This window comes from Eurosta solidaginis, chromosome 4 (genome assembly GCF_040869045.1).
Source record: "Eurosta solidaginis isolate ZX-2024a chromosome 4, ASM4086904v1, whole genome shotgun sequence".
Classification (NCBI taxonomy): domain Eukaryota; kingdom Metazoa; phylum Arthropoda; class Insecta; order Diptera; family Tephritidae; genus Eurosta; species Eurosta solidaginis.
The window spans coordinates 26,844,223-26,863,262 of record NC_090322.1 but is presented as its reverse complement, the minus strand read 5'-3'; the positions used below and the strand labels follow the sequence as shown (position 1 = coordinate 26,863,262).

The 19,040-nt window shown below is 37.2% G+C and overlaps 1 protein-coding gene across 1 annotated transcript; it reads left to right on the top strand.

Annotated features, from left to right (window-relative positions):
- The first annotated feature begins 15,662 nt into the window (after positions 1-15,662).
- Positions 15,663-17,753, top strand: LOC137247746 (uncharacterized). The gene has a single exon (XM_067778704.1). The coding sequence runs from the start codon at positions 16,010-16,012 to the stop codon at positions 17,480-17,482; it is 1,473 nt and encodes a 490-aa protein (XP_067634805.1). The 5' UTR covers positions 15,663-16,009; the 3' UTR covers positions 17,483-17,753.
- The last annotated feature ends 1,287 nt before the right edge of the window (positions 17,754-19,040 follow it).

The window sequence follows — 19,040 nt, the reverse complement described above, 5'->3', positions numbered from 1 at the left end:
AAGCTAAATTTGACTGCACAAGCATACGGAGATGTTACCGGCATTCTCAAGTACATCAACATGTTCGAATGTATATTGCTGTCCTCAATTTGGTCACAAAATACTGACTACCATTAATGAAAGAAACGTCGTACTCCAAGCTAGAGACGCCACCATAGATGTTGAGGTCCGACATTTAGATGCCTTATTAGCTGATTTGAAGTTGATCAGGAACCAATGGGAAACAATTTTAAACGAATGCAAAACAGTTGCTATTCAATTGAACATCTCGCCAAAGTTTCTAGATATTCGAAAGAGAAAACCCAAAAGATGTTCTGAAGATAATTAAAATGAGATGATTACGGATGATTCAGAGTCTGATTTTAAAAACAATACATTCCTGGTGATCGTTGATTCGGTAATCACTGGCATTATTGAATGATTTGCAGCTATGGGAAATTCGAGCTAGACGTTTTCCTTTTTGAGGCAATTTGAAGACATGGATGAAACTACGGTTCGGGCGAGCGCAGCAAAATTTGTCGAAAAATGGAAGTCGGACATTTCTCAAAGCTTATAATGTGAAATAATTCACTTGAAACACATTTACGAAGCAAATTTTGATAAAGGTGTGTCATCATTGGAATTGATAAATATCATCTACATTTGTTCAAAATCTGTATAGGCTCATTCCATTTCAAGACACCCGGTCCGCGCAGGACATGATTTTTGATTTCGATGAAATTTTAATATGTTGTTCTTTGGTCAAAATAATGAAACACGTGTTTTTTTTTGCCTCAAAAAAAATTTTTTTTCCGATTTATCGGCAATTGAATTCGATAAAATGCAATCGGTATTTTATTCACCTATTTTTTTCAACTGTAAATAACTTTGTCATAAATTAACCGATTCTCATGACTTTTTCTTTGAAATGTTCGTTATTATATTTACTTTTATATAAATTTATAAACAATAGCATATAGTTTAAAAAAAAATTTTGTTTAGTATTTAGTAAAAATGTATGCCTTTTTTTAAAAATTCATTTCTCAAAAAAGGTTATCTTTTTTTGCTTAAACTTTTTCTGTATTGAGTGAAGAGTTCATGTTTCAACTTGGCTAAATTCCTGTTAGCCAGAACTTGTTGTTTTCGAGATATGAATTTTTGAATATTAAACATTTTTCCCCCCATGTATTGATGAAATTACAGCTACACAATAACTTTGTCAAAAACTAACCGATTCTCATGATTTTTTCTTTGAAATGTTCGTTATTACTTTTAATTTTATATAAATTTATAAACAATTGCATATAGTTACAAAAAAAACTATATTTTTAATTATTTACTAAAAATTTATGACTTTTTTAAATTAATATTTCAAATAACGGTTATTGTTTCTCGTTTAAACTTTTTCTATATCGAGTGAGCAGTTTATATTTCAACTTGGGTAAATATCCATTGGCCAACGCTCGTTGTTTTCGAAATATGAATTTTTGAATATTAATCTTTTTTTCGTCATATATTGATGCATTACATATCAGCATACAAGGCGATCAATGCCAAATGCTTAAAATTAATTAAAGTATCACATTTATTATTGAAAACATTAATTTGTTGTAATTTTTCAGAATATGGCAAAATATTTCACTAAACCTCCAATACCGTCACAAGATCCTTTGCCATGGCCTGTTACAAAATCACTGTAATTCTGAAAAATAACAACAAATTAATGTTTTCAATAATAAATGTGATATTATACTAAACAAAAAAATTTCTTAAACTATATGCTATTGTTTATAAAGTTATATAAAATTAAATATAATAACGAACATTTCAAAGAAAAAATCATGAGAATCGGTTAATTTTTGACAAAGTTATTTACAGTTGAAAAAATAGGTAAATAAAATACCGATTGCATTTTATGGAATTCAATTGCCGATAAATCCGAAAAAAAAATTTTTTGAGGCAAAAAAAAAACCTGTTTCATTATTTTGACCAAAGAACAACATATTAAAATTTCATCGAAATCAAAAATCATGTCCTGAGCGGACCGGGTGTCTTGAAATGGAATGAGCCTATACAATTTTCCCCAACATTTGCGTTGCTTTCGTATCTTTTGCACTATACCTGTCTCTGTAGCTAGTGCAGAACGTTCCTTCAGCATCCCTTCAAAAATCAAAAATATTCATATATCGTGTTCATCTCAAAAGCGAGTTTCAGGACTTGCCACGATTTGTGTTGAACCCGTTTTGGCAAGACAGTTAAATTTTGATATTATTATAAACAAATTTGCAGCGAAAAAAGCAAGTAAAGCCACTCTTTGATATCCGAAATTTCTATATTGAATAATTAAAATTTATAATAATCATTAAATTTATCAGAAATGTATTAAAATGTTACCATATAACTAAAAAAGATTATTTGAAATAATATGTGGCTGTTAAAAGAGAATTTTATTTCTACGTTACAATAAAATAGTATAAATAGTAAATATTTTGTGTTAATTTTTTTTTCAGCTCTTAGTCCAAAAATCATTTAGTTGATGTGGCAAAAATTTTTTTTGATGTAATCCATCAATAATGGTTCATGAATAAGACGTCATTAATTCAAATTAATCAAATGTATTAGCGGATTTTTTATAGGGGCCCGTAAATTGTTTACTCCCGGGCCCGGATTTTCTCTCTACGGCACTGCCTGGAAGGGTTTACCCTTCCCCCATGTCTTAAAAGGTGGACCGCAAATTATCTGGGGGCCGGCAGGCATCGGTGAAATTTAGAAATGAAACATCAAAACCACGAAGAATTAAACAAGGGTGCCACAGGGTGGTGTTTATTTTCTACATATCTAAGCTACCTTCGCCACCAGAAGGATAATGGCCACAGGCCCAGGCCCACAGATCGATGAGCTTTGCAACATAATAAAGGGCTACCTCCCTAATCTCTCCAGCTTTTTCGCCTCGCGAAACCTGGCATTATCACCGACTAAATCCTCCGCGACCTTATTCACAACATGGGCGTCCCAAATGTTGACCATTTTGAAAATCCACGTCGATGGCACTACGCTACCGACTGTCCTACACCCCAAAATCTTGGGTGTGACGTTTGATCAGGATCAACATTTTGGTGAGCACGCAGCCGCAATTGTAATAATAAAATCCTCAAATCCCTTGCTGGCAGTACTTGGGGAAAAGACAAAGAAACGCTCATTACCACATACAAAGCAATTGGCCAGCCGATTGCATGCTACGCGTCCCCTATTTGGTCGCCAAGCCTAAAAATTACCCACTGGAAGAAGCTACAGGCCTGCGAAAATATTGCTCTCAGAACCGCCACGGGCTGTATGTATTCTTATGTCCCCAGAACACCATCTACATAATGAAGCGAGAATACTCCCCATCAGGGAGAGAAATAAGATGCTAACCAAACAGTTCCTGTTGAATACCCAGAAACCTGGGCATCCCAACAGACATCTGATTGATGAGCCAACACCGCCTAGGGGCTTAAGGAATCATCTCCGTAAGCATTTTGAGGAAATACGGCACATGAGAACTCAGCCGTATGAAGCAAAAAAACACAAGCAGGTCCTTGGTGAACTCCACAATCAGGCGTCGGACCTTTAAGCCAAGAATTGCCCGGTGAATCCAGTACTCAAAGAACAGTACCCAAAAATTGCGGAAGAGGAACGCATACTCCCCAGGGAAACGCGAGTCACTCTAGCTCAACTTCGTTCTGGATACTGTAACAGGTTAAACTCTTACCTATCCAGAATCAACCCGACATACAAAATGTATGCCCCGCTTGCAATGTGTCCCCACATGACACCAACCATCTCTTTAATTGTAATGTAGAACCAACGCCTCTAACACCCCTTTCATTAAGGTCCACCCCTGTTGAAACGGCAAAGTTTCCTTGGACTCCCGTTAGAGGATATTGATGACAATTTGTGATCGGTCGCAACTATTGGGTGGGGCGAAGCACTGCTACAACAACAACAACAACAAGCTATATATTGCGCTGGCAACCCCTTGAGAGGGTGGCGCTACACAACCCTTTGAATCAATTTGGTATTTTAGTCGCCTCTTACGACAGGCATACCTACCGCGGGTATATTCTAATCCCCCTAACCTGCTGGGGCATGGTACCAGTTCTAGTTCTCTCGCCTTCCGCGGTGCTTTCAACTGACACCTTTAACATTGTAATATCCTAGTAATAGTTTGAAAAAAATTCGCTATTATACATAGCTAACCGAACTTAAAATTAGAAAATAATTTTCAATCACAAAGTTTTTATTTTACATTAGTAGAAGGTAGTTGATAGTTTTCGTTGGGAGCGACGATATTTGCTAGAATTATGCCCTTGGTTAAAGTCGTCTGATTACGCCCATGATTATACAAGCGTCCCGCAAGTTTGGCGCCACTTAGCAGCAGAGTTGAATGGATGAGAAATGCTGAATGAACTAGCGAGGAGATATAAAGATACATACATGTATGTACATATGTATGTACCTACATATGTAGAAAAGGTTCACTGTGCGTTGTTTTTTGATACCTGCACTGATGTAATGATATTGCTGTACTTTTATACTAACAACAACCCACGTACCGAAATTGCGTTAATATTTAAAACGATTGGGATGTGCAGTCCAATTTCGATCTAGTTAAATCCAACTTTGAAAGAGCATCTGACGCGATGCCCTCCATAGACAAAAGAAGCAGTCATTAATAGTCATTAAAAGTGACGACTTTGATCACGGGTGTGAATACCCTTATGGCTGTATGAATGAACATTATGTTGGGAGCACTTAAAGTGGAAACAAGTACCTTTTAATGCGTTTATTGCACGCAGTCACAATGTCGAATATCGCATAAAAAGCCTTAGCATATGTACTTTTATGTTTACTCCATATGTGCATATTGTGACGAATATTAGCCGTGTTTTTTATACACGCGTATACGTTTAAGTTTGCGCGTAAAAAAACGCCTATCCTCGCTTATATAATACTTAGGAGACCCATCTAGCGGCAGTGGTTAAACAACTAGCTACAGCACAGGGTGAACCGAAAAGCGAAGACACAACCCTCTGTTGTATGTCTGTGTATAACATATAGCTGAATCAGTTGAGATGAATAGTGGACACGCATAGAATACATAGAATTAATGTAGAGGGTGAAACATAGACACATATTTCAGTTACATCTGAGTATAATGCGTATTGAAATTTAGTAGTACACATTTTATGCGCAGCAATTTCAGAGGTGTATTTAAAGTTCGACGCTTAGCAGTCCATATAAAGTTTAAGCGTATAGACGTTTACGTGTAAAAAAAACATGGCTATTAGCAACACTAAGGCATACTATCATCTCCAAACCGATACTAAGCAGTCACTTGTATCTACATAAACAAATCAATCATTATGTCTACACATATGTACATACAAGAAGTGGAGAGATATACAACGACAACAACAACAGATATGCACAAACACATGCATATATCTGATACTCACAAAAGTATGCAATCATCGGTAGAAGTATCACTCACATATACACGCGAATATGGGAAGCTATAAACGTGCATCTGTAGTTTATAGCTGGTGAGTTTATAGCTGGTAAACAAGTAGTAAATTCTAGAGGAAGAAACGCCTAGAAGTATGCGAACGAGGCATCAGAGAGTATAAAAGGAGTTAAAGCTGAGTAAGCAGTAATCAGTTTGATTTAAGCACGCCATTGGTTGCGAAGTATAGTTTTATTGTAAAGTACTCTAATAAAGACCATTTTGCATTATTGAATATTGGAGTTATTTATTCAACAGTTTAGCGATACGAACGTTAGTAGAAGGTTGCAAATAAGCGGAATTGCACTAAATTCGTTAAAATATTTATATACGAATTTTCTTATATAATTTAAAAAATCCATGGTAAGAATGTGAGCTTAGGACCGTTACTCAAGACCGTTATCTTCAAATGATTAGCGTTGATACCCATTTGGTCATCCACAATTTTCCCCTTAGGACTCGGAATTTGGGTGCTGGTATTAGCTTGAGCACTAAGCCCTTCGAACCCGAAAACTCCCCCAACGGGTCAGGAGGCTTAGAATATACCCACAGCAGGTATGACTGTCCTAAGAGGCGACTAAAATACCAAGGGTTTGTGTAGCGAAGCTCTCTTAAGGTGTTGCTAGCGCGCAATATAGCTTCTCCAACCCAATTGTCAATCTCACCTACCCGTGGGGAATCCTGGTACTTCAGCAGCCGAGGCTCTGGCAACCGCAAATTCCTCACGGATCTAGGGGATGCGAGGGCGGTATGGCCTTGAATGTTTTACTAAATCGTTCCGGAGATGGTCGGGCTGGTGCCTTAATAACGCATGTTATCGGAACATACCGGCTCTGTATCTGGCAAAGGACCATCAACATCGATAACACTCCCCAACGCCTCCTTATCGCTGCAACAATAACAACCACATACTTGATTGTTATTCGAGGCATCCTTTCTTCAATATCTTCCAATATTTCTCCAGAACAAGTTTCCGTTGTCGGACATCGCATCAAAAGGAATATGCGGTAAATGTCGAACTGACCTTCCGGTGTTCAATTAACATTTCCATGTGTAGCTACCAGTCTACCAATATTTTTTCTTAAAATAACATAAGATAAGATAAGTTATTGTGCGAATATTAGCAGTTTGGAGAAGTCACTATGCTGATAGTGCACAAAAACAGCGAAGTAAGCAGCTATATATGCATGTAAACAGCAAAGGTAAGATCGAAGAAGAAGAAGAGAAAACAGACACACATACAAGAACACAGCAATAAACGCCGCGTATTACTCAGCCATATACACACTGATGCATAGAAAGCAACAGTGAGAGACCATAAGAGCTCAGACGTTATTGCAAATACATTTAAACAACATCTAAAAGTGCAGAAGTTATTACTCACACATATACACGCATATAACAAGGAGACAAACGTGGATATGAGCACAGAAATGTGAAATAAATAAGCAACTGCTCCAGAAGGCTGTTCGTAAAAAGTCTAAACCCTAAGAGAAGTAGACGAACGAGTGAACAGAGAGTATAAAAGCAACGCAAGCTGATAAAGAATCAATCAGTTTGATTTTAATACGCTATTAGTGAAGTACGCAAGTATTGCAATTGTGAAGTACTACTACCAAATTAGGGTAAATAAAGAACATTTTGCTATACTAAATTTTTGAGTTATTTATTACAGTTCAGAGATTCGAACGTTAACATAAGCTGTAAAATAACCAGGAATTTCCAAAATTCGCTACATTTTAAAATGTAAATGAAGATAAATAAATTTACGTACTCATTTAAGGCATCATATTCACATTGCTCTAATACTTCATTAAAGGTTTTAGAATCATGTTGTTGTTGTAGCGATAAAGACACTCCCCGAAAGCCTTGGGGAAAGATTTGGTATGACCACATGCGACCTTCTAGGCCATACCGCCCTCCCACCCCCTAGATCCATGAGGAGTTCGGGGTCGCCAGAGCCTCGGCTGTTAATGAAACAGGATTCGCCACGGATAGGTGAGGTTGACAATTGCGTTGGAGAAGCTATATTTTGCGCTGGCAACACCTTAAAAGGGTTGCGCTACACAACGTCTTGAATCTATTTGGTATTTAAGTCGCCTCTTACGACAGACATACCTACCGCGGGTATATTCTAACCCCCTAACCCGCTGGAGGGTAGTTTTAGAATCATCGTATCTTATAACGATTTTCTTCTACGAATTAAGAAAAATTAGCAGTGAAATCCTTTCATTGGGCTTTTAAGAGATATATTTTCTATTTGTATGAATTAAGCAGCGACTGCCAGTACTTTTAAATGTATGTCTTGTGTTCTTCTAGCTGTACTTCCAGTTGTGTTTCCATCTTGAATGTTATACGTGTCTCATGTGATTCCAGTTGCGATATGTTGATGGATATTTGTGATGACATTTTGGACATTTGTGCCGATATTGCAGCCAATGTCATGTTCAGGTCTGTGTTCGCCATTGTCTGCGGTGTTTCATTTTTCCCCTCCAATTTTTTTTGTCTCCTCTCCATTAAGATGAAAGACATACTCTTCCACGTTAAATTTCTGATTCCATAGTAGTCGTGCCTGAAGTTCGGTTGTATTCAATCCACGGCTATCCAACTCCTTCTTCAGTTGCTGGATCTTCAATTCACTCATTTTGGCCATGTCCTTTTTTTAGAAATTTTTGATTATTCTGCACTTTTTGTTAGAGTTGAAATCTGCGAACTGTCGAATAAATTACTAAATAAATATTCAGTATATCAAAATGTTCTTTATTTGAACTACTTTGGCAGTAGTACTTCACAATCAGATTACTCGCATACTAAAATCAAACTGATTGATTTCTCCTTAGCGTGCGCTGCTTTTACATTCTCAGTTGCCTCGCTTTCCTATTTCTCCAATCGGCAAAATGAGAATGCAGCTGTGTTATGGCCGAGAGAAGTTTTTCATATTGTAACGAATTTAGGGAAACTCCGCTTATTTTACACCTGCAAACGTTCGAATCGCTAAATTGTCGAATAAATAACTACAATATTTAGTAATGCAAAATGGTATTTATTAGTGTTTAAATCAAACTGATTACTGATTAATCAGCTGGCGCTGCTTTTATACCCTCAGTTTTTCCGTTTATCCATTTGTCCTAAGGTCTAGTCATTTTGCGAAACTGTATTCCAGAACAATTGTATCCCTTACTTGGTTATTAGCTATATACATGTATACCTATTTGTAGTTTATGTTTCTCTTATAGCGGGTGTATGCCTGAGTACTACTTCGACTGATGATTACATGCATGGCGGAACGATACAAGGTGGCAGCATGGTGACATACCTACAAACAAAAATAAAAATTCCATATACTTTGTTTTTGAAAATTCGTTACACTTTTACCCTGCGTAAAATGGCGGTGTGGCAATGCAACTCTGCTAAACAGCTGATCGTGACAATTTATTTTCGTAACTTCATAAATTTTTAGCGACGAAAATTGAAATGAAGGAAATAATTGCTAATGAATTTTTATTATCATTGACAGCGCGTTTGTGAAAATCAGCTAATACACAGGGTAGCCATTTATGTTCTCCGCATGCACTATAAATGTTGAAAATTTTCTGGGGTAGGAGTAACTCTATTAAGGCTTTACCATTTACTTAGGCAACAATTTATTTCAGAAAAGAAAACGCTATTAGTGATACTAGTATCAGGTTAGTGATGCTAATATTCGTCACAATATAGATGCGGAGCAGTGTTGCCATTTTGGTGGCCTTGGAGCCAGATCTAGCCCTTTTTTTTTGCGTTTAGCTCAAACAATTCCGGTTTAGCCCCTAGCTCTTTTTGTGGCCCTCTTTAAAATGTTTATCCCTTTTTGGATCCAAATCTAATTCAATACGTATTGTGAAATTTGTAATGTGTTTTATGAGTGTCGAAGTTTTATTTTATTTGTTTCGTTATGCATGATATGGCAGCTCGGTATTCAACTGATAACAAAAACCTTAATCGATAAACTGTGTCATGACTCATGAGGTTGTATATTTGCTTTCCAGCTTGTGCAACAGCATAGTGGCACCCTCTAAGAATTTCGAGCCTTTAACTTCGGATTATAATAAGTTTTTGTCTCCCGTACCTTATTTTAATTATACCTTTGAAGAATATTTACGAATTAAAAAATAAGGTAAATGTATAGACGAATTCATTGAAAGAAAGATACGTAATATATGTCGCGACTTCATAATTAAATTAATAGAGCAATTAAAGCAACGCTTGCCGCACATTATAGAAACGTCCCGACCAGACAAATCTCTCGATCTAACCGCTGCTAGCCTCTCCAAATGAACCACCCTTCTATTTCGTGGTTTCCCAATTGTTTGTATGCCGTAGATGACATCACAGATCCTCTTCACAACTCTGTAGGGGCCTTCCCAACTGCACCAAAATTTGAATGGAACACCTTTCCGCCGATGAGGGTTGTATAGCAGTACCGAATCTCCCTCCAGGAAACCTTCCGAATTATTGTACTTGGCGTACCTCTGTTTCATCCTACTACTCATTATCCTGGACCGTTCCCTCACAATCTGTTGTTTGGCCAATGAACTACTTCGCAGAGCTTGATCTTTACGGATGGACTCTGCATCATCAGTATCGTCTTGACGGTTCACAACAGTAGTGCGCCTGCCTTGAAACTACCCTTGCATACTCCCTGGGAAATTCAGGGAGTCCATTTGGTTTTATCGATGCCAGTGTTTCTATCGCAGTTATCTTTGATTTTGTTTTGTTTGGCCCATTCGTTCCATCAACCCTTGCCCGATGTACTGCCTTTGACTTTGGTGGTCTTTGCCGAATCACCTCCACCAGCACTCGCTTACTGCTGAACCCTTTAAAAGGTTAAAGGAAAATGGTCGATGCCGCGTATATGCTGTTGTTGTAGCAGTGCTTCGCCTAATCCAATAGGTGTGAACACTCACAAATTGTCATCAATATCCTATAACTGGAGTAAAAGGAAACTTGCAGTTTCAACAGGGGTGCACCACAGTGAGAGGGGTGTTAGAGGCGTTGGTTCCGCATTGCAACTAATGAAATTATTGATGTCATGTCCCCAAATGGGGATATACATTATGCATTTCGGGGTTGATTCTGGATAGGTTAGAGTTTAACCTGTTACAGTATCCAGATCGAAGAATGCTTTAAGAACAGGGCTCGCCGGCAATTTCTGTTGCAGAGCTCATCGATCTGTGGGCCTGGGCCTGTGGCCATTATTGTGCAGTCATCGGCGTATGAAACGATAGTGACTCCTGGTGGTGAAGGTAGCTTAGATGTGTAGACATTAAACAAAAGTGGGGATAGGACACCACCCTGTGGCACCCCTTGTTTTATTCTTCTTGGTTTTGATGTTTCGTTTCTAAATTGCACCGATGCCTGCCGACCACCTAGATAATTTGCGGTCCACCTTTTAAGACATGGGGGAAGGGTAGACCCTTCCAGGTCTTGCAGTAACGTGCCATGGTTGACCGTATCAAAAGCTTTTGATAGGTCTAGCGCTACGAGTACTGTTCTATGGTGGGGGTTTTGATTTAAACCGCAATTTATCTGGGTGCTGATGGCATTTAGCGCGGTGGTGGTGCAATGGAGGTTTTTGAAGCCATGCTGATGACAGGCTAGCTGCAAATTTGCTTGGAAGTAGGAGAGCAAATTGGCTTCAAGCGTCTTTACTACTGGCGATAAGAGAGATATCGGACGATACGACTCTCCTATGTTAGCTGGCTTCCCAGGCTTTAGTAGCGGGACCACCTTGGCCATTTTCCTTTTTTCGGGTATGACAAAGGTGGAAAGAGACAGGTTGAAGACATGTGCTAAGATTTTTATTTTATTTTGATTTTCATAAAAAAATGGTGTCCACGGGGGCACTTACTATCGTCTTGATCAGATGATATGACTTTAAAAAATTGGAGTATGAAAGAAGATAAATGTTGTCATGATTTACTCTTCTAAATGGCGTCAAACGTGGCGTTAGAGGTAAGTAACAGTACTGAGGCCCTATTCAGTAACTATGAGTTTTGAAATGTACATTTTTCTCTCATACAAATTACATTTTAAAACTCAGTTACTGAATAGGGCCCCTGTGCTCTGATATTATGCCTACACTCATATCGACTTTCGATAATCAGTTATAACACAATTGTGTCAACACAATGTGTTAACACTAGGGGGACTCATGATAGCATATAAACTTATAAGGTGTAAAATTATATCCATTTACACACGCGGTTATATGAACGCACCTAGTAATACTCTTGATAAACTTGATTGTTTTTCAGCTGTATTATTTCCAAAAAAATTTTTTTGATTGTTATACAAATTAAAAAATACCAAGATTAAGTGTAACATCAAAACTAAAACGCCTTTACTTGCTGATGTTGGAGATTTTTGATGAAAATGCCGTCTGTAATGTCTGCAAGGTTGCATTCCTTTGAGTTTACCGCGTTTACACAATGAAATGTGCGCGTAAATTTATACAAATCGTGTAAATGATTTTTCATACAAAATTTGACAGCTCCTGCGTAAACTAGATAAATTTATACGTTTACACACTTTATAAGGCATTTATACGGTTACATGAGTCCCCCTACTGCAAAGTGTGCCTGTGCTACTGTGTTAACACTCAAAAAATAGTGTCATTACCCACCACTAGTGGTGGCAATTCGAAAAGGGGTTAACAATTGCGAATGGGCAAAATGTGAATGCGAAAGTCAAAATATGTATGCGAATTTCAAGATACAGAGTACCGATTTTGCGATTTCGCGTATTTTTTCTTTCGCATCGCAATACAGAGTAGGCCCCTAGAATCCAATACGCGGCTTGTTAGCCATGTGGTTTTTCACTATTTTACGCATATAAAAAACGTTTGGTCCTTATTTGGCACCACGCCAGATTTCAATTTTCTCTGATTCCTGTTAGGACTGCAAAAAACCACCCTAACTCCAGGTCAGGAAAGCATTGCAACTCCCAACTCCGCCAAACGCCAACCGAAAAAGTCCAAAATTATTGGAGTCGAACCGAGGATGACACTGCACGTCCACACAGCCGAAAAGACGAAAACGTAGAGTTGGGTCATTTCGTTCTGAACTTGTTCAATTGACCGGGTCTCTCAACTGAACAAGTGAACTAGATCTTCGACTTCGGTTCTATTTGTTCTTTTAAAGACTCCTGCGATTTACAACGAGATTGACTGAATTTTTTTATCTGTGCGTGTCGGGTATTTGACGTTTGCCCCGCGACAATCAAATAAAAAGCCATTAATCAACATTTGCATTAAGAAACCGTAGCGTTCGGACGTCAATATGTCGTCATCGGATGATGATTTTGTTTTTACTTGCAACTGCAGCATTTTATTAAATAAAAAAACGAAAAAGAGTGATAAAAAGAAATTGTGGATGAAAACATTGTACGCAAAACGTAATACATTGATAATTTTGAATAAATTTTCATATAAATTGTTGTTCTTCCGCGCATTTGTTCATTTTGAATGTCGCCACAAACTAAATACAACACTGCTGTTTTGTCAATCACACCCCGCGACCAAAGAGGATAAATAAATAAAAGCCACCAGTCTACTGCTAGTGGCGAGTAACTCTCTGGAAAACAAAAAAAATGTATGTCTAATGTTTTCTGTAAGGGACATTTTTAATTGTCTCGCATTTATCCATGCCATGTAGGCACCTTATGCAAATGTTATTTCTGGAAAGAGAATTAATTAATTAACTAAATAAAAACTGACAATTTTTGGTTGAGCTCAAGGCCGAGTTTTCTTAAATAAAACACTTGGATGTGTATTTTATTTTGTTTTTATTTTTCAATATTTCGACTTCAGTCTGAAGTCATCCTCAGGACTGGAAATAACATAAAACATAATTATTAAAACCAAAAAATGGCACCAACAAAAATTCATTACTTACATCTTAAGATACGCTTTGAAGACTAAAAAAGCTCTTCATAGTCTTCAAAGCGTAGCTTATGATGTAAGTAATGAATTTTTGTTGATGCCTTTTATTGGTTTTAATAATTATGTTTTATGTTATTTCCAGTCCTGAGGATGACTGCAGACTGAAGTCGAAATATTGAAAAATAAAATACACATCCAAGTGTTTTATTTAAGAAAACACGGCCTTGAGCTCAACCAAAAATTGTCAGTTTTTCTAAACACTAACGGCCAATAACGAGACAAATAATTAAGTAAAAAAGTTGGAAAAATAAACACAAATACCACACGAAATGTATAGAAGGCATTTATGCACATCTCGCCCAAAAACAACCTGCGAGTACCCTAACGAATAACATTACGCAAAGTAACGAGTGACGTCTCTTATTATATTTATCCTCTTTGCCGCGACTATCAAGTAAGGAAGCGTCAAATGAAAAAATCAAAAATTTTTGATTTTCGTCAACGTGTAGCCGACCACAAATACGTGTGTCACGAAGCCACCCGACTGCACTAACACACACAAATTTAAGTCAATATCGTTGTTAATCGCGGGAGCCGTCTATAATCAGCTGATACATATCTTATCTGTATGTACGTGCTATCAGTGTTATGAAATTTGTTAATGCGTTCCAACGAATTTATTTAATAAAAATAGTAATTTCTTGCTCAAAATATAAACATTGTACTTTTTCAGTAATTAACTTGAAAATTTGGCAGAAATAAGCTGCAGCCAATATAACGTTATTAAGAAGAACGAAAACAAATCGCGTGCCCAAGCAAAGAGGATAAATATAATAAGATACGTCACTTGCTACTTTCTATAATGTTTTCGTTATGGTAGTCGTAGATTTTTTTTGGGCGATATGTACATAAATGTTTTCTATACATTTTCGTGGGGTATTTGTGTTTATTTTTCTGACTGTATTTAATTAATTAATTAGTTCTCTTTCCAAAAATCACATTTGCATAAGGTGCCTACACGGCATGGATAAATGCGAGACAATTGAAAATGTCCCTCATGGAAAACATTGGGCATAAATTTTTTTAATTTCCAGCGAGTTATTTGCCACTCGTAGCAGACTGGTGGCTCTTATTATATTTATCCTCTTTATCGGTACCCTTTCCCTCTCATCAACACTCCAGCAAGCGATCTAAAAGCAACATGTTGCACTCACTTAAGCGCCAAATACACGACACGAACATTTCCGCGAACATTCCGCAATCTTGTTCGCAGCTTTGGCCATACATCATACGAACTTTTGGTCGAACATTAGTTCTCTTTCAGACAGCGATGAATACGGACAACAATTGTGCTGCAGCAATATTGCTCGCTGTGGCAATTAAGCGTAAAAAAAAAGAGAAGATCGCAAAAAAAGAATTTTGTGCAAAGAATGGTTTAAAAAACGAGCAGTTCTTGGACAAAGTGAGCTTATTAAAGAACTGGAATTCACGTCACAAAATGATTTTAAAAATTACGTTCGTATGAGCAAGGCAACATTTGACCAACTTTTACAAAAAATGTTGCCACTCATAACGAAACGGGATACAATAATGAGAGAAGCGATTCCCCCTCATCACCGCCTTGCTTTAACTTTGCGCTTTCTAGCTAGTGGTAATAGCTTTGAAGACTTAAAATTTTTGACAGCAATTGCGCCCGCAAACTACTTATTTTTTTTTATAACTGTATCCTTTGTGGCATCAGGATCTACTTCTTTTAATTTTTCGATTAAAGTCGCATAATCATTATTCTTTTTAATTCTATTACAATAATCTTTGCTTTTTACTAGCCACAATGATGGCAAAGATTTATACATTTCAATAAATTCACTCAGAAATTTTTTATTGTTTATTTTACTTTTCCGCGCACGTCTGTTCCTTTCAGAAATTACTACGATTATGAGCTATTTCGCCATACACGCACGAACAGTTCCCGCAAATGTTCGCCAAAAATTAAAATATTTTGATTTTTGGCGAAAATTTGCGCGAACTGCAAACACCACTATACACGACAGAAAAGGTCGCAGACACATGACATAACGGGAATGTTCGCGGAAATGTTCGTGTCGTGTATATGGCGCTTTAGTATCTGTACATGAACAGGGACTTGGAATATTTCCCAAATATTATCGTGCGATACTATCGATTTTTCAAAAACTTCGATATACCGTGAGCATCCCTAAACCAGTGACGCATTAAAAGTATTGGCTGTTTTTCCAGCAACGCCTTGCCATTTTTCTACAAACCTGAAAAATCAACTCGACCACGGCGTTTTTAATGTACTGTTTATAATATTATTAACAACGGTTGTATATTCAACAGTAAATATTTAATCAACAAAATGTGAACATTTTGGTGAAACACTCGGACACGTACAACTGAACAATTACGCCATTATCTGGAATTGCATCACAGTTTTGTTCACCGCAGCTGGCCAAGCTATTGAAAATATATTTACAAAATACAAGCTATTAAAACTGCACTTTAAAATTTAAAAAAAAAAAAACTTCAAAAAGCTAATTCCTAACAAAATGTGCGACGATGTTGAGGAAATCGACGAGTTTATCGAATACGAGTTGACCAAGGATTGCGACCCTGTAGAAGAAACTTTTATATATGAAGAGGAAGACGAAGATGGGGTGGTGGTGGACGCAGAGCTATTGGAGGATATAAAGCCCGATATGATTATAATGGAAGTGATCGAAGAAGATGATATTGACCAAGAATATTACGATGGCGCGGATGGATTTGTGGAAGAAGTATCTGAGGAAATGCCTCTCGAGGTAGAATACGTGAAAGAGGAAGAAACTGAACAAAAGCCAAATTTAGAAAATTTAAATTCTAACGTCGAAACAGCAAACGTGTTGCTGGAAGAAAAGTTAAACACCCATGAAGAAATATTAAGTATCAATGACGACCAAATTTTAAGCACCAACTCGGAAGAAGTTCTAAGCACGAACCAAGAACATTTCAACACAAGCAAGGAACAAGTGACAACGACAAATGCGCCACTCAAAGGTCCTATGCGTTATTTACTCTTTGATGAATTGGTTGCCAATATTGTTGATTATGATAAAGACGATACACCTATTGTTGAATTTTCGCTCTCAAATACAGAACAAGATGAAAAGCTACCTGTCGAATGTGGAATATGTCCAGATGTAATGCACAAATCTAAACTCTCATCTCATTTGAAGACACATCTTGTAGCTGGCACTAATCGTTTTGCTTGCATTTATTGTGATAAAGTATATAAGGATCATAGTTACTTAGCTGGGCATGCACGTCGTCACATGGGTATACGCCCATATGTATGTGAACCATGTAAGCTTTACTTCTCAACAAAACAAGATTTGCGTGTACATAATCAGCGACGTCATCAAGAAAAGGAGCATATTTGTGAAGTTTGTGGGAAGACGTTTGCACAAAATACAATGCTGAAACGGCATCGTGAATCCACACATGAAAAGATGCGTCGCTTTCAATGTGAACATTGCCCGAAAGCATATTATAAGAACTTCTCATTAACAGAGCATGTACGTAATGTACATATGGGCAATAGACGCATGTTGGTATGTCCATTTTGTGGTATGCAATGTCGTGATGCACACAAAATGGCAAGGCATCGTAAGCTATTACATTTGAATCAGAAATATTTCCTTTGTGATATATGTCAAGAAGAATTCACTGATATTAGTTATTTTGATGCACATAAACGTTCGATACAGTGTCGTAATAATACACAACGTAAATTAGAGGAGGAACAGTTATTGGCGGAACGGCAACAAGAGGAGCAACAGGAACTATTGGCGGAACAAACACAAGTAAACGACAATCATCAGCAACACCACCATCAGATAATACATGTTGTTGCTGAGGAAGAAGTTGAACAAAAACATATTCAATTTGTTACACATCACCAAACTGCCCATCAGTTACAATTGCAGCCACAACACACTGATGATGATTTATGTTATGAAATTACTGTAGTAAATACCGATTAAATTACAAATTTGAAAATCTTCGGCAGAGTTGGGGATCATCCAACTTTGTCTACCGAATTATCGGATTAGCGAACCGACAGTGGAGGTAGGGTAATCAAAAACTCAGCCGTCGCAATAATGTACATACATACAAAAAAGAAAAATATGTAAATACAAAAAAAAACAAAGGAGAGACGTAAAATATCCTTTCAAGCTTAACATCTATTTGATATGCATTTGAAAGTTTATATAATTTCGTTTCTGAATGAATAAATAATATAATATACATCTACCTACTAATTATTTATTACATAGTTACTACGTATGCTCATATCTAGGGCTCGGAATCTTATATGCTAAAAAGTCGTGAATATGTGTATCAAATTTACAATTAGAAATTGAGAAATGTTTAATTTATTAACAAGGAAAAAAAGAGATGAATAATTTGACTTCAGATCCATTCTTGGAAACGAATGAACTTTTGTTTACAACGAATGAACTTTTTTTTACAATTGAATGAACAGACAGCTAATTTCGAGCCCCATTCCTGGAAACGAATTGAGAGAGAATAAAAGTTTCGTATCAGGTCATCAGTGGCTCTGATATTGCATAAATGAAAAGACATATTAGGTGTGTTCCGGAACTTTTATAAAAAAATGAAGGTGGTTGGTGATAAGAAGAATTTTTTTATGTTTTGCAAGGTCACCATGTTTCAACTATTTTATTCACAAACCATGGCATATCTGCGGCAATAAGCGGAAAAAGCAAAACTCACTTATTTATTATTTACCTTTTTTCGCTAAACAAGCAGACAAAAGAAGATAAGAAATATTTCATTCAATCTCAATTTTACGGAAATCTAAAAAATGCATTTAAATTTCTGGCAAATTAAGCTCGCCCAATATTTATTCAGGTAGGTCTGGGGGGGAGGGCGATCGCCGCCTCCCCCCTGTATCTGCCATCGAGAGAAGCCCGCACCAACACACAACACTTACAAAATTTGAAAAAAGGCAACCAAGCTTTCATTATGTTCATATGAAAACATGCGCGAATACTATTTATTGCTCACTAGTGTGGTGTAATGGTAGCGTGCTCCGTATGGCCTGGGTTCACACCCAGGGCAAAGCAACATCAAAATTTTAGAAATAAGGTTTTTCAATTAGAAGAAAAATTGTCTAAGCGTGGTCGCCGCGCGGCAGTGTTTAGCAAGTGTTCCGAGTGTATTTCTGCCATGAAAAGCTCTCAGTGAAAACTCATCTGCCTTGCAGATGCCGTTCGGAGTCGGCATAAAATATGTAGGTCCCGTCCGGCCAATTTGTAGAGAAAATCAAGAGCATGACGCAAATTGGAAGAGAAGCTCGGTCTTAGATCTCTTCGGAGGTTATCGCGCCTTACATTTGCTTATTTATTTAGTTTCAAATAACGATATATAGGCAATTCACAGAGCGTCCCAAAGTCAGTATGTACTAGAATGGGGGTCCCCATACAAAAAAGAAAGTTGTGAAAGTTCGTGATTAATTCTGTTTAATTTATGCCCGGTAATTCATTGCGAGTTTAAACTACAGTTAAAGTTGACTAC